At 47.2% G+C, this 24,743-nt stretch overlaps 1 protein-coding gene across 1 annotated transcript; it reads right to left on the reverse strand.

Annotated features, from left to right (window-relative positions):
• Positions 1-69: 69 nt before the first annotated feature.
• On the reverse strand, positions 70-23,779 carry LOC139772077 (synaptic vesicle membrane protein VAT-1 homolog-like). Its single transcript, XM_071705420.1, has 7 exons — positions 23,048-23,779; positions 11,006-11,135; positions 9,372-9,587; positions 5,440-5,588; positions 5,161-5,320; positions 4,487-4,913; positions 70-4,372 (listed from the first exon to the last, which is right to left on the reverse strand). Exons 1-7 carry the CDS (start codon positions 23,359-23,361, stop codon positions 4,347-4,349), a joined length of 1,422 nt encoding a protein of 473 aa, XP_071561521.1. The 5' UTR covers positions 23,362-23,779; the 3' UTR covers positions 70-4,346.
• Positions 23,780-24,743: the final 964 nt, after the last annotated feature.

Here is a 24,743-nt window from a genome sequence, read left to right on the forward strand (position 1 = left end):
ATGTTTGAAAATGGATCACCGAGTCACATGGAGGAATCCTAAGAAGAAGAGGATGCAATCAAGTTCTACTTGTTTTTGAAGCAATCTTTAATATAGCAACATAGTCAGTCTTACAGTAATAAGCCAAAAATACAATCTATATATCAAGCTTGACGGGGAGCGGGCGAAGGTATCCTTTCCCATCATTCGTGAGCATCTTCGGCGAGGCTGGTCGCGACCCAAGAGTCTCACAGCCGAAAAAAGCGCGTCGCTTTCGCCCGGACCCCTCGATAAATTTTACAATTTTACACAATCATAATGTATCACGTTCGCGAAATTGTAGGTCCTGCTCTCCAACGATGCGGTTTCGCATAACTAATAAGACGCACAACATTCTCCAACTTCCTTTCTTTAACTTTCTCTCTATCGCGCCAAACGGAATGGTCGTAGCCTTGAGACGAGAGCGAAACTATTCTTCCAACGGCAGAAAATTGTCACCGAAGCTTGGAAACTGTTACCCGCCACGCAACCCCCTTTTTTTGGCAGCAACTGCGAACAATTTCTCTTCGTCATTCTCCCGACGATAATTTATAATGTATATTTTGGCCACAATTGGCTTCAAAGATTCATTCTGGCGTAAATGAATGAGTAATGAATTATATCACTTGACGATTCTTGTGACGATAGCACAAAATCATGATTTTTAATTCTTAAAACTATCAAACGCATATTTCAGAGTGGCAATTTGCGCAGATTGTCCCATGGTTTAAAAAACTTCGAGTCCTGCTCATAAAATTTACTATAAAAATGGCTTCATCGAACGATCTAAACGTGCGTCACAAAAATGTTACACGTTAAGTATGTGTGTTATAAAATAGAAATTCGGTTGATAAAAACATTTTCGCAACGGTCACGTAGCTTTCATGCTCTTAATTAAAACGTTTTTCCAAAATTACAATTACGTTTCGCAGTTACAAGACAGCGCTATGATATAGGGAGGATAGCGCATGATTTTTCGTCCGCTTTAAGATTTTCGCTTCAGGTAAACATTTCCAGAGTACGGCGGTCAAATACGCTAATAATCAACACAAGTCAACGTAATGAGCTCGCGGCCTTATTCTCGGCTCTTTGTCAAAGGCAGCTAATCACGCAAAGTATATCTGAAATATCTCGTCTCTCTTTCGTCGAGAGAGAAAGAACTGAGAACACACAAGCTATATTACTAGCTATGCAGAAAATATTGAACATGCAACATATTCGCGAGGTCGTCCTTCAACCAAGAGAGCGCAAAACATCTCTGGAAACGCAATTTCTTACGGCAGTTGTATGTAAAAGATTTGGCTGTTTGATTAATATTACTAATTATATCCCGAAATGGCATTCCCTCGCGCCAATCTACGCTTTAAATTCAAAGCCCTCGCACCCGATCCCACGTGTAACATCTCGCACACATCCCGGACTCTTATTCTGACGTTCGGACCTAAGTAAAAAAAAGAAAAGTAATCAGGGCAGGAGGAAACGATCGATACAAATATATAGATATATTATAATATAATAGAGTTATTTGATGAAACATTTAAAGCCTTACAATAAAATATACAGTATGTGTGGTGTCGGTCGTATTCTTATGTGTGAGCGTGTACTCGTGTACGCCTCGTGTGGGATTATCGTGTGTTATCGTTACGTGTTTAAAAGATGTCTCAAAATATGCAGCCACATTTACCATGTTTTTCGCAGTTTTTTTTTACCATACTTTTTTTTGTCTTTTTCTTTTTCAGACTGATACGTTTTTTTTTCTCGACGAGTAAGGATTAGTATTTTATGTACCTTTGGATCGAGAGATTCGATACGGCAGTTAATTCTTGGCGCGTACGCGCGCCACTCCCGAGACGCGCTCGAGATCGGCGCGCGGGATATCGTCGACCCATACCTTCCCCCTCGTCCGCGTGACTTCCTTTTTCATCTCGCATAGTGATTTGTATAATATAGATATCGGTATACAGAGCTAGTATCAAATCCTAACGAAATCGGCTACATCAAAATTGTTCCAACGTTCCGGAGAGATATGCACACTTTATTCTGCATCGGCCAGCGTTCCTCCACCGAGCCGCGTTCCGTCGAGGACACGCCCTCGAGATCCTTTTATTCCTTTCTCCTCTTCGTTCCTTCATCTCCTCGAGACTCACGAGGATATCTTCCGTTTATATTACTACGAAACCTTCTCGTTCGACAGATCATCGTTAGTAACGCGTCCTTCACTGTTTAATCGCGCAGAACGGCCGACGATATATTTAATTTATATATCACGGCCGGTCGGAAAATTATAACACGAAGGTTCGAAAGTCGAGGAAAAAATCCGCAATGCGGATCTTAACGTAACTTATCGGACTGCAGTCACGCATTCGGTGTCCAAGCGACACAACTGCATTCACGCGAATATGCGATAATAAAAAAATGAGGCCTTTGCGTACTTTAGACTGTCGTTCCTTCTTATAGAAAAGAAAAGCGATATAATCTACGATACTAATTCATTAAATTACTCTTCATGTACATATGTTGATGCAACGTCATTAAAATGTTTATAAAATTTCATTTAAACGATAAAAAGTTACTCGGAGTCTTTAAAATACATTATCGATTCGTATATCTGAATAAAAACGACGAGACATGCGTATTGTACGGGCACGTACGCTCGGTGTTTCTTTCATTAAAACTGATTCGAAAGTCTCTTTTTCACATAGAAATAATAATACGCCAACATTCGCTAAGATAATTCTCAAAGCACCTCTGTGCCGAGCAATGTTTCTATTAGGCTTTTACAATTTCAAGCCATAATTAGTCAGTCTAATTACATTTTCGCTTAATTAATTCACGTTATATATTCAGTAAGTTCTTATATTCAGATTAGATATTAAATCTGATCGCTATCCGAACTTTTTAGCGCATGATAAACATCAACGAATGCATTTATCCTTAAATAGTTTTGCATTACGTCGGATTTCCAAAACTTAATCGAAATATCTTGAAAGCATCTCGTTGATATATCGTTGCAGAGATCAGTACATATCAATAATTTGAAGAAAGAGATAGAATCTCAATAACAGAAAAATACCGATTGCAATAAATGTTCAGGCAGTTACATATAGACTTTAATTTTTTTTTACTTTTCAATTTTTACGTAGGAAAATCTTGAAGGCTACAATTAATTTTACATAAAAACTACGGAATATGAAAGAGTATGAAAAAAGAATATCTAAATTCCAGCGAAATGCCCCATAATATATAATGCTAAATATTACTCTTGACTTTCATGACTATATCGTTAAAATTTAAAAGGATATTTCATCGTGACAAAAGCATCACGATGAATAATAAGGTGGCGTAAAAACATCTTTAATACATAAAATTTACATACGAAAGTAATGCAGCCCCGCGTTTAGCTTTTTTCCACGGAAACTCTAGCGCAATATGTTATTTTATCCCATTAAATTACAAATAGAGGTAATATTATATTAATGTAAGAGATTGTTAGTATATATCATAATAGCAGCGATAGTATTCGATACAAATAGACAGAGCCAAGTAGGTAGCTGTTGGACAACATACAATTATTGAACTGCTTATTGAACTGCGTTTCTGTTACGTCATCTTCATGGTTGTTTGATAAGTACGGAAATGCTGTTACCATTTCCTAAAATGATGACAATAACGCTAATAAAAAAAAGAGCTAAGCTGCTTAATAACTATCCGGTATCCAACAGTTGTTTACTTAACTCCTCGCAAAATTAACCATTTGGTCGGTGTGAAAAAATAAACATAACGTATTCTTATATTCTGTAAACTACTGTGGACCGCATCAAGATTGTTATTTCTATTTGGTTGATTCTCTCGTCCTTTATGCAATATGCTGGTTGATTCTCCTTCTCTCGTAATTCGCATGAACTCTTAATCTCGGCGCAAATGTGTGTAGAATAGATACATGCAGATGACATACGGTAAAGAGAGGAACATCCGTTTTGACGTAAAAAGAAAGCAGTGTATAGCTTACAGTGCAAGCGACCAATTACTCGCTAAATTGAAACTTTAATTCTATATTCCACAGGTTGTTTTATCTGCTCGAAGAGACAGATTACATTTCCCCCGTTATATTATTAGGTCATACGATATAAATTACATTTCTCTCATTGTGGATCATCTGCATGTAAATTCTACGCAATATTCCACCCATTCGTGGATTACTCAAGTCAAATTTTATCGTTCTCTCGGATAACAGCGATGGATCTCTCAGCAATAGTACTTTCCTGGGAATTCTTGATGTTTACGGGTATCATTTCTTTGTTCTTATGGGATTAGTTACTATCGCTAATTCAGCTAGATTCCTTCTCTTTCGAATCTGAAACAGGAAGTACGAGCGAGTGTTCAGACATTCGATTCTCGACAGACCGTACGAAATAACGTAATATTACTGCGATTACGCTTATAAATTTGCCACACTCTGTTTTCTTACCGCTATCAGATTTGTCTTCTGAGGTACCGTTTGTCAACTCGGGCTCCTTCTTCTTCTCCCCTTCTTCCGACTCTACGCTAGACGCCTTTTTCTCCTCCTGATTCGCGGCCTTCTTGTCTTTCGCTTTGCCCTTAGCCGGCGTAGCTGGTTTGGGCTTCGGCTCCAGACTCGGATCCAGCACGATCTTACCGATGTTCTTGCGATCGTGCATTTTTTGCATAGCCTCGGGCACATCCTCCAGCGCCCATGTTGAATCCACTACTGGCTTGATCTTGCCCTCGCTCCACAGCGTGTACACTTGATTCACCGCCCGTCGAACGAACGCGTGACTACCGTGCTGGTACATCAAGTGGCGTAGATTCAATCCAGACAATGTTTTGTTTTCGTCGAACAGCTTTATGGGCGATACTTTATCGACTTGCCACCACTAAACAACAGATAATAAAACGTGCGTGAAGATGACAGAAATATAATCCTAGACAAAGAATAATACCCGAAAGAAAATCTTCAGAGAATAAAATAATTCGAGAGAAAGAATATAAAAGTTTACAAAATCTTACAGTGAAGCATTAAAAGATACATAATACTTTATTGAGATATAAAATACTTTTGTTCGAATAAATCCCAGTGAGATATGAATAGATCGAGTTAATCCACAATGCTAAGTTACGTACTGATCGCGCTGCGGAAAAGAAGCTCTTAGTTTCCCCGGTGACGACGTTGCTGGATCCATAAAGAATGTACTTGCCCATTGGCTTCAAGAGGGCGTAGCCCTTGTTACATTCTTCGCCGCATAAGCAATCTAAGACGATGTCTACGCCTTCCGGGGAGATTCTAAACAAGTGGAGACACGTATGAAAAATGTACGGAATTTCCTTATTCGATATTGACTGTACCCTCGACGGGAAGAGAACAAAAAAAAATTCATTATTTGCGCCACATGGCTCACATACTTTCTGACTTCGTTGCTGTAGTCCGCGCCGCGTTCCAGAAGATGGTCGATAGTCCCTGCGTTTTTGAGTGCCTCATGCTTGGATTTGCTGCACACTCCGAAGATGGTGACGTCCTTCACGGTTTTCGCGAGCTGCACCACCGCTTGACCCTAAATCGGATGGAAAATAATATTTCTCTTTATCGATACGGTCGAGATCAATTTAGCGAAGATCGAGAGTCAGTCGAAGCTACGTGGAGAGACAGTACGGACATTCTCACATTTTTCCGAAGCTTTTTCCGAAGCTTCGCTAGAAAATACGCGAGAACATATACTTCATCGCCACCTCCTTCCCCCTAGTCTTCCTCCCTTTTCGCAACGCACGCTACTTTTTTGCCGAGAAAATCCAGTTACCCGCCGAATTGGACGGGCGGCATCGGTCGGGCCGCTACTCGTAACGCTACGCCTTGAGAAAGGATGAGACGGGATTAAGAGAGAGGAGAAAAAAGAACGGCCGCGTGCACAACCGCTCGAGATTTTCAACAGAAGCGGCATACATTATTTCCGAGAATCGCGCTCGCTGCTTTCCATTTCTCTCCGCCCCTTGCCGAGAATTCGATACCCGGCGACCGAGCCGATGCCGAGCCGGAACGCTCCGGGCTCGAAGAAGCGCATAAATGAGAGAAAAAAAGGAGACGAGCAGGAAGGGAGAGCGAGAGCGAAAGAGACAAAGACGGAACAGACCATTTACGAATCCTTAAATAATCATGAAAAGTATATTTCAGCTCTTCAATAATTATATCTCGTCCTCTCAAAGATCTCCGTCGTTTCGTCATTATCGTATTTATTAATCTAAAAGTTGTTACATTGCATAAAATGCATACGGGACGTTAAATAAGTGCGCGAGATCTCCGTGAGATGCTTTATAGCGACGTTACATCTTCATCAGCGACACTTCACGAGCCGAGAAGCCTTCTTCTCGCGCGTAGAGACAATGACTTAATTAATATTAACCGATCCGCGGACTCGAAGAACAATGTCGTCCATCGCTCCTCGTTCGCGCCTTCCTCTTCTCGCACCCTCGTCCGTCGAGGCATCGAGGAGAACGAGAGCCGCGTGTACGTAGAGACGCGATAATTCATGCTCAACGACGACAATGAGGAGCCGCAAGAAAAACGCGGCCGCGTGAAAAGCAGGCACTCCCGTGCCGCGATTTCTCGCGTATTAGCCGCGAGAAAAGCTGGTCACGTATACGACGGTAAAGCTCCGGGAGAGAGACCACACTCGGTTCGTGAAAAATACACCGCTTTCTGATCACGTCGGAGGACTTTCCCTCTCTCGACGAGTCTCTCAGACGGATCGCGTCATATCTCTTCCGCTCGGTCGTCTTTCCTCTATGAACAACGTCTGAGTGTTATCCCGGTATTCGGAAGGGCTTTCATGTGTCCCTCGGTCGAGACAGACGCGTCCAACACGCCGCGCGAGGTGCGGGAATGTGTTATACACAAGGCAGCGAGAACCCGAGTTTGCCATACGCCCGCTTCATGAGAGAATGGCAGAGGATTGCCACTCAATGGCTATTTATAGCATAAAATAAACGAACGGTCGGATCGATTTCAGAAACGGCGCTTAATCGTCGCTTAATTGATTCTTTCTTCAAACTGAAACTGAAGAGGCGAGGAAAAGCTCATCAATCACGTACATACTTCTCGACTACACACACATTGTCTACGTGTCATAAAAAGAAATAAATGCTGCGAGGAAGTTGTTAAATGCCCAATGACAATTATTTAATTTGGTGTGCAAATCCGAGCGATCTAAAGAACACAAGTTGTGTGTTCTTTACAATGACGTAAGAAATATATATATCTCCCTAAGTCCGTTTCTCGTTCATTTAATTTCAAGAACGTTTTTATTCGAAGCAGGGAGTATCGGAAGTCGCTGCGGAAGTCGGCTGTAATTAAGCCCTTCTATAAAATATCGTTAGCCGCGGGAGATGGAGGGGGGAAAAGGGGAAAGAGAACGTTGTACCGATCAGGTCGTCGGGCGTACACGTGGCACGCCGCGACCCCGGTGTGAAAGCAGCTTAAGGCCGCGCCACGTGGTAGTAACGTGCCGGTGATAGTGATGGTAGCGGCGGTGGTGGTATGGTCTCAGACGGGTGCGGTCCATGACGGTGGTCGATGAGAGAGCGAAAGGTTGCCTGGCAACCCTCATACCCCGGTGCGATCCGCACACCGGCATTCCCCGGTAGATTTCGCCTTTCGTCTCAACCGTCGCGTCGGGGGTCGTAGGGGACGGAAGGCGGTTAGCGGGGGTGGCTTGCCGTTGGCTTCGGGTGTAACCTGTTGAGTCGTATTGATCCCGACGGTTCTACCATCTTCTCTTATCTCCTTCTTCCGCTACTCCTTCTCCTTTCGTCGTTGAGACGAGAAGAGAAAAAGACAGAGACAGAGAAAGAGAAAGAGAAAGAGAAAGAGAAAGAGAGAGAAAGAGAGAGAGAAAGAGAGAGGAGAAGAGAGAAACCACCCCGCGTGGCCAAAGAACCCGGAAATACCCCTTGGTACTTTAACCTTCTCGATCCCCCCCGTCGCCGTTGTCGACCTGTGCCAACGACTGCCATCCAACTATACGTCGCTTTCATAAAATTTTGTATTTCATTCGCACCCCGCGAGGTGCTCAACAAGTCGTGGGCGTAGGATTTAAACTGATCTCCACGGGTGAGTAAACGAAGCTCGGCAAATTTTATTTCAGTAACCCGCGGGGGAGGAGAATTTTATTTCGGTATCCTCGGCAGAGGAAGAAGCGCACAAATATTTATCGTATAAAATCTTGTTTAGGTACCACTCCCCGACAATCCCTTACGGTCAATTGACGTTCGTAATCGTCGAGTCTCCGTTATCTTCGTTCTAAAACGAAGCGTAATGAATTTAAGGAAAAACGTACGAGCGCCGCGTCTCTCTCTCTCGCACACAGATATACGCCTGCTCCTCCCGTAAAACGGTTCTAGGCAATGTATAAGCAATAATGTTAATGACGCTCGCTTCTCAGCTATTTAGATGCAGCGGTCGTAACGCCGCTACTTATCGGATTTGTACTGTTCCGAGTAACGTATACACGCCTCGAAGACGCCGGCCGTTCGCGTTTACGAGCGGAACATCTTTGCGCGAGACGTTAACTCGCTCATACACGTGATACCGCGATAAAGCTGTCTAAACTCGCAAAAGCGCCCCTTCGGCAGACCCGCGTTATTGTCGGCTCAGCATTTTAGAATTTTTGCACGCTAAAGGCGCTTCCGCCCGTCTACATTCTGTCGCTTTAACGATGAACCGCTGCAAAATTCAAAATCATTATCGTGCCGAGCGTTGTGCCATGAAACTTAATACAATCACGCGCACAATAGAATATATTAATTCATATACGCGAAGATAATAACATCGTGCGTTCAGTACAGGTAAAGGGAATAGCTTTTACATATCGTATATTGTTAAAACGCTCGAGCCATCATGCATTTAAACGCGCGTAATAATTTATAAATCCCTCAGTATATGTTGAAACGATGCGGAATCATTTATAATAATTACAGCTGTAGAGGGGATATTAAAAAATTGAATGCGCACGATCGAATGTAAAGACACTATCTTTAATATTGATATGCACTTACAATAAAAGGGGAAGAAAAGCAATTAATAAAAAAGAAGGAAGAAAGAGAGATACCGCATCGCGTACAATCGAACATAACAATTATGATACATCCATGAGCGTATCGAGTTCTTCAAGTCGCGATAAAGGATACGCGAGCGTGAGCAAGGAGGTGTAATTAAAAAGTCCAATTCATCATCTCTTCCTCCCCGTGTCTCTCAGAGGAACGAGGGGAGGAGGAGCGATCTACTCCGGCGCTCCCCCGAGGTTGAAATACAAATATAAAAGGAGGATTCTCTCCCGTCGACTTACCACACCGCCGCCGGCGCTGTGAAGCAGCAGGCTCTTGCCGGGCGTGAGATGGGCCAGCTCGAAGAGCAGGATGTAAGCCACGGTGTAATTCATGGTGATGGCGGCCGCGTCGAGGTAGCTCATCCCGGACGGTAGCGCGAAAACGGACGTCGCCGGGACGGCGACCAGCTCCGCCCATGCTTTGTGATCGGGAAGGGCGACCACTCTATCGCCCACCTGTTAAAAAAAAGAGGAAAAACCACATCACATGCGTGTCAAAACGCAGAGCATTTATATCGCAGCATTTCGATTCGAGACGCGAACGCCCGAGATACATCCCGAAGATCGAGACCGATGTGAGAATGAGGAGCAGCTTAAAGACCAATTCGTCAAAGTACTCTTATTTTCTCTGATACACTGATATTTTCAGGATTTACCGCCACGCGTATTTACCGAATCGTCACCGGATAAGGAGAAGGTTCAACTATTTTCCACTTTGCGCCCTTCGCGAAGACGGGGCGAGCTCGTTTTATCGAATTAGGCCTCCCTCTGTAAAGCATCTCGCGAGGCAGGGCGAGGCAGGAGCAAGCTGACATTACTTCTGACCCGTGTGCTCGAAAGGAGCGTACTCTCCCCTCTATTTCTCTCTTTGACAAGACAAGGCAGGCCGAATATCTGACCCTAAGCGCCTCGAAGAAGCTCGCTCGCCTCCTTCTGACCCCGAAAAGACTTTCGCGAGTCGCGAAAATAGACCACCCTGAGCGTACAAGTTTCTCCATACGACGCGGACGGCGTCAGCCGGCGAAAAACACGCCGCGAAGAAATTCCGCGGGCTTGAGAGGCCAGCTCGATTCTCCCCGTAACGCGAATAACGTTAAATACGATAGCGGGAGTGTGCCGCCTTGATACTCGACGTTATTTACGAAGCGACCATTAATACTGCTTCCTGGCGCTTTATCACGCCGCGCCGGAGATATGAAATACTTCGGCGTTCATTTTTTTTCCCTGACGTAAAGACGTTTAATAAGCGAAACGACCGCGAGGGGAAAGTAGCCTCTCGTTTTATTTACGGCACTCGTCGTAGTCCGGCCGAGGGAACGCGTTTCAAGAGCTTTCAAAATAATTCGACGTTGAACCGAACGTGACGTCAATGCTGAAAATCGATACAGGACTACTATTTCGATACGCAAAAAGGCAAGGTCCCCCCCGTCGTACGAGCGAATCGAATTAGCGCATTACCAAGTAGGCGTTCACGGATCGAATCTCTGGGCTCCGTCGAATCCACGGAGGCGATTTTACCTCGCTGATATACTGGGAAGAGACTGCGCCTTGCAACTCACGATCAGTTACACGTATTATACTTCCGGCTGCAGGCAAAAGTTTTCGACGCGAGCAAATCTATATTTCCGCTCGCGCGCGTATTTCGATATACGTTATTTACCGATAACATTCGACGCCATTTACGACGCGGCCATTAATCTTCCTTGAATACGAAGAGAACAGAGAGAGAGTGAGCGATCACCAGTCGACCTATCGCGTTTTTATTTTTACCTCGTAACGAAATTCCGAATACACATAGAACTTGAAGAAGCAAACTTGTTTACAATTTAAGTTGGCGCACTCGTAATCAGATTCATTAAAAGTTTCGTGCTTACTTTGAAATTCTCGACCCCCTCGCCGACTTGCTCGATGTCACCCGCGCACTCCGAGCCCATGATAAACGGGGTCTTCGGGGGCGAGTCGATCGCGCCCTGCCTGGCCATCAAATCCTGGAAGTTTAATCCGCTGAAAAGAACGAAAGAAATTTCGTTAGATATTGCGACTAACGCGCGCAATTCAGGTATAATCTATCGGGATCCGTCCAATCAAAAAAATCTCATTTCAAGCCACAAAGTAGGGATAAATCATCGAAAATTGCTGTAACCAAAACCAGTTAATCTGTTCTGGACCCCAACATTCGTATAGTATCATTTGTTACCATTAGGGTAATAGCCATCGTTAACGTCACTAACGTGACGCGACGGACGATGCTGGTTCTTCGAAAATTACTATCCCGACGTCGCTGTCGTAGGCCAAGGATTTCGTTACGATTTCAGTCCCGCGGGACGAACGGGCGTGCTCGTTTTCAGCGGGACGCGGATAAGTCCCGGGAGGATTTGACCGTAAAATCCTACATGTTTACCACGTAGAATACTATACTGTAGAATCATACAGTATGCTCGCGCTTGGAAAAGGGCTGAAATGGATACCGTCTCACATGGCAACGAGGAGCTCCGCGCGTAAAACGCACGTGTAGTTTACCTTCGCCGGTGCCTAACGGCTCGGACTGACATGGGGGGGGGAGGGGGGTACGAAGGCGCCACGACGCCTAGACCGATGCCTGGCGTCGCACGCAACTCGCCCGCGACGTCCGTCGCGGTCGTTACTCATCGGCATCGGGAAATATTTACCATCGGCGCCCCCCGGCGAAAAGTTCGACGGCATTTCGACGGAAATCGCCAACGAATTTCGCCGAAAATTGTCGGATAAACGGCAATTCGCGTGTCGACGTATCCATCCCGCGGTCTTGCACACGATTGCGGTGCAAGGCCAGAAAATTTAAATTGCTTGGTAGAGTGGTAACGGGGAAAATTGTCAATACAGCCGGTAAAACGACTGAGGTATAATGAAATAAAACGTAATAACGAAAATCTGATAAATTAGGAATACACAGCAAAGAAGAAGCGTTAGAAATATTACGTATATATTTATTCCATTCGGTCGTTTTATTTATTTCGAGCAAAGTCGCTGCTGTCGGAACGATCAGCTTGAGAGTGCGAATACTTTTGTTTTCGACGGGTTGCACCGACGGTTGCACGGCGCCTCGCGCGAGATATGTCGTAAATTGTTATCAATTTACACGCGATACACCACGTAATTTCCTGGAGCACCGAGCACCACGTGATGAATCACCGCGTACTCGATGAAATCTCGTTCAAGGTTGGCGAACGTATCAGAAATGCTCATGCGCGGCCGCTTATCGCTTACGCATTATCACTTTTTCTATCTCGCTAAACGCTCTTTCCTCTTTTCACGCGTGTGCGCGAGTGCGCGCGTACTACCTATTTGTCACGTTGCATCTAAATAAAAAATGAGAAAAAGGAAGCAGAACGAGTTGACGATATTTCTGTTGACGGACGAAGAGAGAATGAATCATTCGCGGCCAAGAGGTATAGTTTCAGCCTCCCGCGGGTTTACCGTACTATATAGACGCGTTGCAGCTGGTGCCTGCGCTGCACGATAGCACGCGTTTCGCCGATAACACAGCGAAAGAAGTTTGCGGTCGTGGAACGATACACCGCGGGGAACAGAATTCCGTCACGATTCACGTGACGACGACTGCGGAGCCGCACATTGTGCCCTTTTCGAACCCCCCCTTTCACGGGGGGGCTGTCGCTGACGATGCACGATATTTAATCGTTTCACCATCGATATGACGGATTCGGAAAGCAACAAGAAACGTCGAAACGAAACGTGGAACTCGTGTAATCGCACGTCGCAGTCGTCGCAGACGCAAGTAACGAGTTTACGGGGATTATACGTCTAATGTATTGGTACGCAATCGCGCGGATCGAGAAGCGCGCATTTACCCGCGTGTCCAATAACGTAACGGGCGAGACAGAGGGGGATTTATATGTGGGAAACACGCGCGACTTACGGTATCGTTTGCCGGGGCTGCGCCGGATAACCGTGGACGGTTCCGCGATCCCCTTCGCCGAAGGACGAATTGAAGCGAAACGAGTCCGAAGTACAGCGCACAATGATTCTGCTCCGCGGCTTATTGACAGGTACGGGCGTCCGCGAAACGTCAATTCGAAACGCGCCGCATTGGATTAAGTCGATTCTATTAAATCCCGTCCGCCGACGCGCGGGGTACTCGCGCGCTGTCGCGCGGCGCGACTTATTCCCCCGCACCGCGTGCGCGCAGGGCGTGGCGGAAAAATCCATCGTTTCTAAAATTAGCAATTTTAAGTGACCGTAAAAAGTAAGTACTCGGAGTCGCGCTGAGCCGCGCGCGCCGGTACGAGGGTCGTCGCGGTCGCGATTAATGTAGCGAGCCTCTCTGCAGTAAAACGCAGCGATAGAAAATTACGCGGAACTCCTTTCTGGGCTCTTCGCGTTGCAACATATGGTTTCAGTCCGCGCAATCCAATGTCTTGTGTGCAATTGTAGCATCGTGCATTCACAATTGCACGTATTATCACCTAGATCGAGGACCTTGAAAATTTTAGGGAAAGGAATGATGGCGCGAGAGAATCGGAAAATTGTATAAAATTTTATATACATATATATGTAAATAAAGTGTGTGACAGCCCGTCACGCGTATCGACGTTCTATGTAGAGCTTTTGCGTAGAATTTCCATGGAAATTCTAACATCGATATTTCGCGGCGTACATAATAAGCTCGTCGAACGCTCGACGAGGCGAGCTTTTAACCATTCCGCCGCGACCACCCATCGTTCTATCAGTCGCTAATACAAACTCGTTGAGCGCAAATGCGACAGTTAAACGTAATAAAGCGCGGACGCAACTGCGGGCGAAAACAAATTCCGTCCCACAAAGATAAAACAACAGCGGCGGACGGCAGCGGAGCCTGATGTGGCGTAATGAAATTCTGGTCGCGACGCGTCGCGCTGTCGTCGCAGTTAACTGTAGATAACGCGCGGTGATTTAGCGCCGATCGCGCGCGCGCGCCAACGCGAGACGCTTTCATTCACCTTGTAAGACACCATATTGCCGTCCATTACTTTCACAATTTGCCGTACTTAGGGTCGTTTCCGCTCCTTCCGGCGCGCCGGACTCCGGAGCTGCACACGAACGCGCGATCGCGCGCCGCGCCGGGAGAAAAACGGTCCGTTCCGGCCGCCAGCGGCATTTCTGCGTACCGTCATTAACCCTTTCGGCGTATCCAGCGTGCTAATAATATCCGCCGCGCGGGTAATTAGCGAATATTGTAGCGACGAGCGATAATTAAGGAAAGCGATCGATTATACGTAATAAAGCAATATGAGCGGCTGTTAATAGATTGGAATTTGCTAATTTAATTTCACGACATTGAGGTTCAAAGCTATTCGGTCGATGTGTAGGGAAGCTGGTCAAATATTACTTGAAACATCGAAGCGATACGATAAACCAGACTAGTTTTACAACGGAACTGGACGAAAAATGTTTGCCGAGTAATGCGGGCCTACTGTTCCCTCCGGTAGCCGGTGATTTTTACCTGAGGATCTCGCCGTGGGAACCAGAGTAACCATGATTCGACGATTCGCTCTTACGGACGCTCGAAAAAGGGGAGGACGCGGGTACAAGGACAAGGAGAAGGTTCAGGAGTTACGGAGCCGAAGAAGTGCTCTCGCGGCTCCGCGATCGCTTAATTCCTCTAAATTGCGTCGAATTGAGGAGAATAATTTTCTCCATTCTTGGCAAGAGGCAATTGAACGGGCGGACCGGACCGGACGGCCGCGGCGACATGCAACGCACCCCAGGGTCACACACAAAGCCGCACAAAGCCGGCGCGGAGACACGCACGGTATACAGGGTGTCTCCGATCGACGATCGTACAAAGAGGAGGAAGAAATTCGAGTTGGCGAATACAAAGGCTATTTTGGCGGTTTTAACAGCCGACTAATTAACAGTTAATTATTTCCAAACGCGGTCCCAAACACGTATAGCGTATATAACTAACATCGTTAAAGAGAAGTGCCATTGAGCGAAAAAAAACTGTGATGTTTAAGTAGGAGAGACCGTCGCCCTTTGACCCGCCGCCGTCTCTCACCTGGAACGCGCGTTTTCCGCGGATATACACGTCAATCGATCGTCGTGGAAGACACCGAGGCGCCTACGGGGTCTACATAATCGTACGGCGAAATCAAATGCGCGAATCTCGCGTGACTCCGGATCGGAGCCGACGTCCGGACGAGTGAAAGTGCCCCCGAACCGTCTCGCGTCGGTCGCTGCGGTATTTTCTACGCGCGCGTGTCGGAAAAGTAACGCTGTACGGCGTATGTAGGTACGTATTACGAGCACAGCATGGTGCTCCGTGCGGTATGTGATAATTTGCGACTTTGCGCGCCGCGGTCATTACGCTGATATCGACGTCGGTGACGTCGTTACCTTATCTCAAGAATGGCAAGTGCGCAAAGTTTTCCAAATCGTATCTCGTTTTCCCACCTTGAAAAAAAAAAAAGAAAACGCGAGCAAAGCACGTTTCACCGCACGAGGAAAAAAGAAAAGGGCACGAATTAAACTCAATTTAGGCTACGAAGGGCCGGCACGCGCGAATTGACGCGAACGCGTATGAATTATGCAGGGAACGGAAGGGACTATAAATAGAGCGGACGGAATATTACGCGCGCTCGGTCGCCTCGCGATTTTACTTCGCACAGTCGGCGGGATAAGGCGACCGGGGCGACCGAGCAGGACGTCGGCGACGTCAATATCTCTCCTGCGCCGGCTACTTCATTATTCGAGATAAGCCGGGGCTCTGATTTCATTAACCTAAATCTTCCACGTGGGAGAGTCGGACGGCAAACAGGGCGAGACGGGGCGGGGAGTTAATAAACAAATCGCGCGCGAGCCACGTCGTGGATAAGAGAAAATGATGATCTTTCCCGTAGACATGGGCGACTGCGAGCGAATAAAGTCAACGCGAGGATGAAGTCAGCGTCGATCGAGATACCAGCGTTATCGAGTTAATTTGACACGATACGGGCCAGGCTCGGTGAATTATTTATCATTGTATCACCGAGTGAGCGAACGAACGCAGGAGGGAGAGGGAGAAAGAGAGAGAGACGCGATATCATCGAATACTGTCGAAGATAAAATGTCGAGAAGAATCCGGCCGAGGAATTCCGTCGTCGGCATCTCAGCGGCAACGGCCGCGCGCAATTGCGCCGGTCCGTTTCTTTCAGAAACAAACACAGCAAGGGTTAAGCTCGCGCGGCTTAAGGGAGCGGAAAGTACGGGGAGCGCGAGCGGACTTGGAGAAAAATGCGCGGTGCCAATTACTGTACGCACACACGCGACAGATGACCCCGTCGGACAGAGTTTATCAATTGTTTTCAAATGGGGGGAGGGGGAGAAGTACGAGGGGATACCGATATAGAAGTTTCTCTTTGTCGCATTTTTTTTTTAATATCGTCTCCGATGAGAGAGAGGCTGCTGCACTTTTATGACGACCGACGACGGTCTATCGGTGTTCGTGTAAACCGCGACGGATTACTCTGTGTAGACGGTGACTCGCGCGAAACGGATCGCAATCAGGCGGATGTAACGGTGAGAAAAGTACGCGTGGAGCCGACGTATACGCCGAGCCGAGGAGAGGTTAAAGCACGGATTAGTTACGCACGCGAGGATAAAGTGTGATCCGCTACGCGAAGATCTAATCTCATGCAGCTATGTTCTTAACACACGCGGCGTGTTCGATTTAGATCCTCTGACGTTTATGCTAAGCGCTCGGGATCGGAAATACAATACGAGCTACTTCGACACGAGGCACATATCTGCAAAACGATAAATGTCGTTAATAATTATAACGCGCGAATCAGATTAGAAATGTATACGGCTGAAGTTTCCTAGCGGTCGACACGAGCGACCAGATGCGACAAACAGAGTTGAGTAAGGCAACAACAGCTGTGGATTTAACCGCGTATCGTCATATATCGCTTTTGTGACTCAGCGTGGCAGTGACGTTGACATAAGTGTCACTTCTTTCTGCGACACTGTCGCTGCCTCGTAATAATTCCTCGCGGTGTAAATAATTCGACTTGACCCTCAATCCCGCAGTTAAATTCATAATGTCAAACTTATATCAATTTGAGTCATTTTCAACCATTCCTGTATGTTGCCGTTGCTCCTGCTCAACATATCGTTAATTTCATTAAAACAATGTTAATTTAACTAAACCAGTGGAGCTAAAATAATACTGTTTTGCGTTAAAATAATAAATTTCGAAACACATGGTAGTTAAAAATCACAATGAGTTAAATGCTATTTAACTCAAGGTATTGGTTTAATTTCATCCTCTAATATTTAACAGTGCGATATCTAAAGTCACGTGAATCTTCGCATTCGCAATTCGATAAGCATCGCGTATAACATCCATCGGCGTCGTTAACCGACTCCTTGGTCTTCCGATTGAGTATAATATAAATCGCGTTAGGCCGCGGATAAAAAATAACCGTCTCTTTGTACACGATACAAAAGAAAATGTCGAATCCGATCCGCCACGGTGATGCAGCGCTCAACGAATCTAATATATCGGCGATTCATATACAGACGCCAAAAATGACGCATCACGTTGATTACGCTTATTGACTGGAAAGGAACGGAAAATACTTTGTAATCAAGACGATAACCCAAGACGAGACGATTAGCCGATCGGCTTCTCCGCTTTGCCGCGCCAGCGATATACCTATACGTGAATCGTATGATGCATCGGCGACGCCGTATCGCGTGCGATGAAAAATTCCGTCACGGGTAAACTGCGGTGGCGGCTGCTTTTGCATATTTATTTTAAGATTCGCTCTGTCGAATGTCAACAAGCAATCGCGGCGCGACCTCCCTAGATGGTACGCGCCTTTTTGTTGTCCATTTCCTCCGCGAAATCGCACGCGCCACGTTAGCAAATATGAAATACGCGAGCGGAAAATGCGATCGTTAGATATCTATGTCGCAGGGATTTTGCGTAATTCGTTTTTTTCCAAAAATCCCTAGACAATCCACAAAAACCGGGATATTGTAAAATGAATAAAAATTATACGATCTTATTAGGAGATTTCAGTGATTCTGCAAAATCCTATAGGTTCTGTCAGTGAAATTGTGAGTTTAGATTTTTATTAATTTATATTTATAAATATATTATAAATTATATTTATATTCTTTCCACAATATCCCGGTTTTTTGTGAATTTTCTATGGATTTTACAACAAAAAAAAAAAGATCCTTGTGACATATGCATCTCGCTACACAGGAGGAACCTGCACGGCGCGCGCGCGGAAAAACGCGAAAATCGGACGAGTTTACAACGACGTCTACGACACCTTCCAAAAATCGATGTAAAAAATATGTGGGCATCTCTCTTTATCAGAAGGTTTCTCGCAACTGATATCACGCCGGCGTTTCAACGTTTAAAGCGCGCAAAGAAATCGAAAACAGAAACTGGTTAATCGTGTTGTGCGGCTGCGTCGAGATAAAAAACGATAACGGGCACGCGCAGTTTATTTTCAAAGTTTCGGGCGAAACATCTCTCTCGTTTCGTGCATAATAATGATTTATGTTACACAAGTAATAATTTTCCGTGTGATTCGCCCGACGGTACGTACGCACCCGATAGATCTATGGGATGTCCGTATTGATCGAACCACACCCGTATTTCCTACACCCTCTACACCTCGCTTCTCCACCCTTCCTCCCTTCTACCCCGCGCCGCGCCGCCCCGTCACGCACGCGGATGTCAACGTAAATGCGTGCGCACAGAAATCGACGTAATCGTTCGTATAGCCGAAAAGCTCCGAGTCACGCTTTGATTTGTCCCTAATTTAATCGTGCCTAGAAAATCATTTCTGAGAAAAAGAATTATTGGAGAGGCATAACATTACACATTATTATTCGGGATAACAATTTCAAGATTTCTTAAACCTCATCGTCACGATCGTCGAACAGATTGTCAACGATATCCATAAAAGCGCATCCACTTCAGGACTCGGCTCGACGTCGACAGTTGCAGCGGGTACTTATGCACTTTGCGATTATTCCGCGTGTGACATATCGTAACGCTACTGATGTACATTTCCACCAATGCAGATTAACTTTAATCTTGGTTTAACTTACGTTTTATCGTTTTCTAGTTCTAAGAATTAGAAAAAGATAAAAAGTAAGATAAAGCAAGATCAATGTTGATCTGCATTGGTGTAAAAATGGACACGAGATAAGTCGTAGAGGCCAAAAATACGAAGAGTTAAAGGTCTTAGTGGAATCGGAACGTAAGAATTAAAGTTCCTGAAGATTACAAAATCTAGATAAAAACTCGAGGTTCTAACGACTCGCGAATCCAAAAAGACCCCCAAAGATTTGACGACCAGTAAGTAGTCCAGGACTTGCAAAAGTTCCGACTCGAAATCCCCGTGGCGATTGAAAGCCGCGGATAATTCTTTCTCGCGCCTTATCAGCGCAGCTGGTACACGGTTGCGCGGATAAATAGCTCTGAGGTCCGCGTGATGCTGTGAATGCTGTCTACGCGCAAACAGCGCGCGATGATCGGCGCGTAGGTAGACACGCGCGTATACGCCACGTACGTAAAATTCCCGGCGTATTTAAAATTTATGCGGGCGAAAGCTCTCGCACACTCGCGTTTTTTCGTGGAAGCGCTGCTCGATGAAAGGCGCCATTGTAATCTGTCCCGTCGAGTTTATCATGCTAATGAGGTCTTAATATCGCGTTATGGGAAACTCTGAACGGATACCATTCAGCGGACGGGCGCGATACGCCACCGCGATCCGCGTGCGTGCCTCTCTCTCTCTCTCTCTCTCCTCTTCACCCCCGCGCTTTCTCCTCCCGCAGCTTTAAGGCGTTTCCAACACTCGCCTTTCATCGCGCGCACGCCTTTTTTTCCCCCCGTCGCTTCCAATTTCTTACGATGGTCGCCTCGAAGAGAGAAAGAAGGGTGTACTCCGCGGAATGTAAAAACAGATTACAGAATAGCCGTGGGTGAACTCCGCTCCGAAATGTGACACAAATGTTTATATATACGTCCTCGCTTCTCTTCCTCCGTTAGAAAAGGAAACGACCGTGCAAACGAGAATACGTTATCGGGTTCTCCGGACCGCTTGAGTTTAAAACTCTCGTGGAGGCGTATCCAGAAGAGAGTCGCCTTCGAGCTCGCTTTCTTTCGTCGAGGATATCTATTATACATGAAATAAGGTGGTTCATTGGACTTTATGCTGCCTCACTGTAGACACGAGCGGAAGGACTGTTTTATTCAGGAGTAATCGCCCATTTCCTTCGGCGAATAGATTCAGCATGAGTAATCAAGAACGAGATACGTAGAATACGGGAAAGTACCCGCGAGTGCGGTCGCTCATAATAAAATTTCAATGTTGAAGAATGACGGATAAGAAAATCTATAGAATTTAAATTCCAGTTTTACAAGTTTTGTTGGTGATTATTTTGGAAGGCAATCAGACGATAAATTAAATTTCCGTCAAAAATTTCCGAGAAACTTACTTTCGCTGAGCGACCGCATTTTTTTTTACTGGGACTTTACAACAATAGAAAAGTATCGAACCTTCCGCACGACAAAATAAAAAAAAATACTAGTTCGCAAATATACAGTTGCTAAAAGAAAAGTATTGATCTAAATGTCCCTGTAACGATACGCGGCTTTTAATATTGCTTCCACTGTCGGACACGACATCTTAAATTCGACATTTCCTGCGACGAATAACCCTTTCACCACAAAGGGCGCGTGTATACGCCCAAATGGAACTCACGCTCACATGCGAGGCGCGTGAACGCACGCACGGACTAAAATGGAAGAATGCCTCGGCAAGGATAAATCAAAAAAAGCAACGGAGCGATTGCGCTCCGTTGTAAACATTGTCCACGTAATTAAATCACGTAACGAAAGCCTATAAATTCCCCTTCTCCTATAAACTTATGCTTCTTGGGAGCTGGAGTGAATTTGCGTCTTCGAGAGGATCATTAGTGCTTCTAGAAGGAGTCGCTCGAGTTTTCGAAAGACGGTCGCGTGACGTAAGAGGGGAAAAGATACGAGTTATCGGCGTTTTTTATCGAAACGACAACTAAACGGCACTTTATTTAGTTCTGTCGCGCCGCGCGCGCGCGCGCGCGCGAGCGACGACGGACGACGACGAGGACGACGGGGGTGCTCGCAGCTTAACGAACGTGTCTGCAGCGGGGCAGACAAATTTATTCGCCGGCATTGGCAGCGTGATATCTTTCTATGGGGGCTATTTTCTCATCAATCCCAATAGCTTTTATAAAACGTGACTCACGCGTGAAAAGGTCCGCGCGCCATCAGCCTTTGGCGAATCCGATGTGTTCGCCATCTCTCCCCCGTGCACCATCATCATCGCGACTGGCCCTGGCCGCGCGAGATAAAGCCGGCTCTTTCAGGATATGATGCATACGTACACCAGGGTCAAATATATATATATATATATATATATATATATATATATAGCTCTCTCCCCCTCTTCTCTTTTTATAATTGAAAAATCAAGCCGGCATCTTCTCGCACGCAACGTAATAAATATCCGATCGAGGGCGTCGTGATTCATGAATTCACGCGGCAACGCCCGCGTTTCGGAAATTGATTAATCGATCATTGACGATCGAGCGTCGATCGACAGTCGCGTGCGTGGCGAAACGGGACGGCGAAGTGCATCGATAAATTCTAATATGAGAACGCAACATGAGGCCGTTGCATTGAATCGTTATTCGGGTGTGCTTTTTGTCACGCCCCCTGCGCTCTGTATTGTTGTTAAACGGGTATCAAGTGTCACTCAAGCGTATTTTTCGACTATTTAGCGCGTCCCTCGAGCGATCGATGCCCGAAGCGACGTTGCCCTGCGAGAGGAAAAAGAAAAAAACGAACGAATCAGTTGGGCTGTTGGGCGTTGATAAAAGTTTCACGTACGACAGTAATGAGGCGTGGATAGCCAGGCTTTTACACATTCATGTTTCTCAATTCCGCTCCATTTAGACGATTAGGACCGTAATTATCTAGTCGCCGGCTTCTACCGACCCGCATATCGCGCCCGGGTAACGCAGTCACCAGAGTTTTCGTGTAATTTATCGTGGGAAAGCCGGAGCGAGGGGGGGTCGAACAATCTGGAAAATTTACACCGACGCGACGACGCCGACGCCGCGACTCGCGCGACAAAAGAGAGGAAGTTATCTGGTTCTTTTGACGTCCTTCCCCCTCGCGTCTTTGCGGGACGACGACGACGCAGCGGACGACGAGCGCGGCGAAACGTGCGTTACTTACACGGACGGGCATCCGAAAAGTCGAGCCGCGCTGCCGCACCCTGCCGCGTATTTTCGTGACAAAGGGACGAGAGGTCCATATGGGCGCCCCGCTCGCATCTCTCGCTCCAAACGTGACCTTCCGCTCTCGAATCTCCTGTTCGTTCGGGGAGAACGGGGGATTTGACGAAAAAACACGAGAGAGACGAAAATTTGCCGCGCGTATCGATTTCGCGCGACTCGAAAATCCAGACTCGTTACGCGAGACGGAGAACGGCGGATTATCAATCGACCGAATCGGCGAGAGTTCTCTCTCGGGGAATTTCAGAACGTCGAAAGCGTAATGGCACACGGACAATGGCTCGCTCGCTCGTTCACGTACAGACAGGCAGGCAGGCAGATATATTTCGCCGGTCAAACTGCGCGAGTTCGAGACGCGCTCCAGTGGTTTAATGGGGAAAATATGGCTTCTATCGGCGTTCCATCTAACGGCACGGTGCAGCGCTGAAGCGTGCGTGAAGGGAATATGGACCGTGGCTCTGGAGAAAGGGCGGAAGGACGAACGCGAGAGAGAGAGAGAGAGAGAGAGAGAGAGAGAGAGAGAGAGAGAGAGAGAGAGAGAGAGAGAGAGAGAGGGGGAGGGAGGGAGAGAGAAGAGAAAGAGAACTCACCAGGCTTTGACGCGGATGAGGACCTCTCCCTCGCCGAGGGCGGGCTCCGGCTTCCTCAGGGCCTTGACACTCTTGAGGCCGCCGAAACCGTTGAGCACGATCGCCCGCATATCCTTCGGCTCCGGCGTGGTCTTCTCCTCGCCGTTCTCCTTCGGCTTCTCGCCCTCGCCATTCTCCTCGACCTTCTTCTCGTCCTCCTTGCGCTCCTTCGTCGGCTCTTCCTTGGCCGGCGGCGACGCCGCCGCCGCCGCCGTCTCCTGCGGCGGCTTCTCGCCCTCGGCGCCGGGGCTGGTCTCGTTCTTGTCCTCTGCCATCTTTACGCGTTATATATGTGTTGTGCGTGTCCTCTTCCTATCAGACGCCCTGCAACTCTGAAGCTCGCGCGACGTCCTTTACCGCGAGACTGAGGACTGATGTGAGGACGTGAGGATACTGAGGATCTCCGGCGGCCGGCGGCCGCGAGGCGGGGATACGTCAAGAAAGGGAGCGTGCGTCGTACCGTCCGCGATCGCGACAGACGGAGAAGACAGGGCGAGGGAGAGAGAGAGAGAGAGAGAGAGAGAGAGAGAGAGAGAGAGAGAGAGAGAGAGAGAAGGATAGAGAAAGAGAAAGATAGAGAGAGAAAGAGAGAAAGGAGGGAGAGAAAGCGCGCCCGTTCGTGTGAGTCGGTCCACTCGGCTTCGTACGGTACAACGTTTACAATCCGCCGCGTACGCGCTCCACGAAAGCCAACGTCGTTCTGTGCGAAATTCTGCGCCACTGTGCGAAAGCCACTCACTCTCTCTTGTTCTCTCTTTTCTCTCTCTCTCTCTCTCTCTCTCTCTCTCTCTCTCTCTCTCTCTCTCTCTCTCTCTTCGTTCGTGTGCCGGCTACGCCGCGCCGCGCGCCGGCCGGTAACGCGCGCGCGGTGTTGCCGTTGCTTAGCAACCGCGCGCCCCTGCCGGACGGCCAATCGCGCGCCGCCTGCCCCCGCCGCCATTTGCCACGTTCGTTCGCGTCGTGCTGGTTGCGCGCGCAGCCCGGCAGGTGACGCGCTGCGTCGCGTCGCGTCCTGTCGCGCGCGCAAGGCACGGTCGCTCTGCTTCGCCACGGCGAAGTAGTCCCGTTTCCTCGTATCTCCTTTTCGGCGTCCGCACCACTTCTCCGTCGCCTCTCTGCCGGTCACCGCGTGCTATAACCTAAAAATTGGAAAATACCCGATTTCGCGGCGGTTTCCAACCGCGCGCGATCGATCCCGGCGTACATACGCGCTGGATGCACGCGCTCCGTAATTACAAATCGCGCGGAGCGATACCGCGAGACGCCGTCCGATCTTGATGACGCGACCGTGTAATTGTTCCTATGAATAATCGAAGGGTAGGGGAGAACGGGGCGTGTATGGGGTCCCGTCGCGATCGCCGACGTCGAGAGAGTCGCGAATCGTCGAACGTTTTCACGCCGAAATGTTTTTTCCCGTACGTTTTTAGCACCGGCTGCGAGATCTATATTGTACTTTTTGGGTGTGACACGCCAGTAGGCGTCGCAAGCACGTTAAGCACGTAGTCCCTTAATCCCTTCGTTAGAAGCCTTCTAGCTAGAGACGTCTCGAGATGTTTGGAGACGTTACCAAAATAAACGATCGGACGCGATAAATTTACTTAGCGCGTTCCTGTGCTATCGTAGAATAATAAGGACGATTCGTTCATCGCGACGATCC

Source organism: Temnothorax nylanderi, unplaced genomic scaffold (genome assembly GCF_030848795.1).
Source record: "Temnothorax nylanderi isolate EJ_2023f unplaced genomic scaffold, tnyl_v1.0 TNYL_tig0046_pilon, whole genome shotgun sequence".
NCBI lineage: Eukaryota > Metazoa > Arthropoda > Insecta > Hymenoptera > Formicidae > Temnothorax > Temnothorax nylanderi.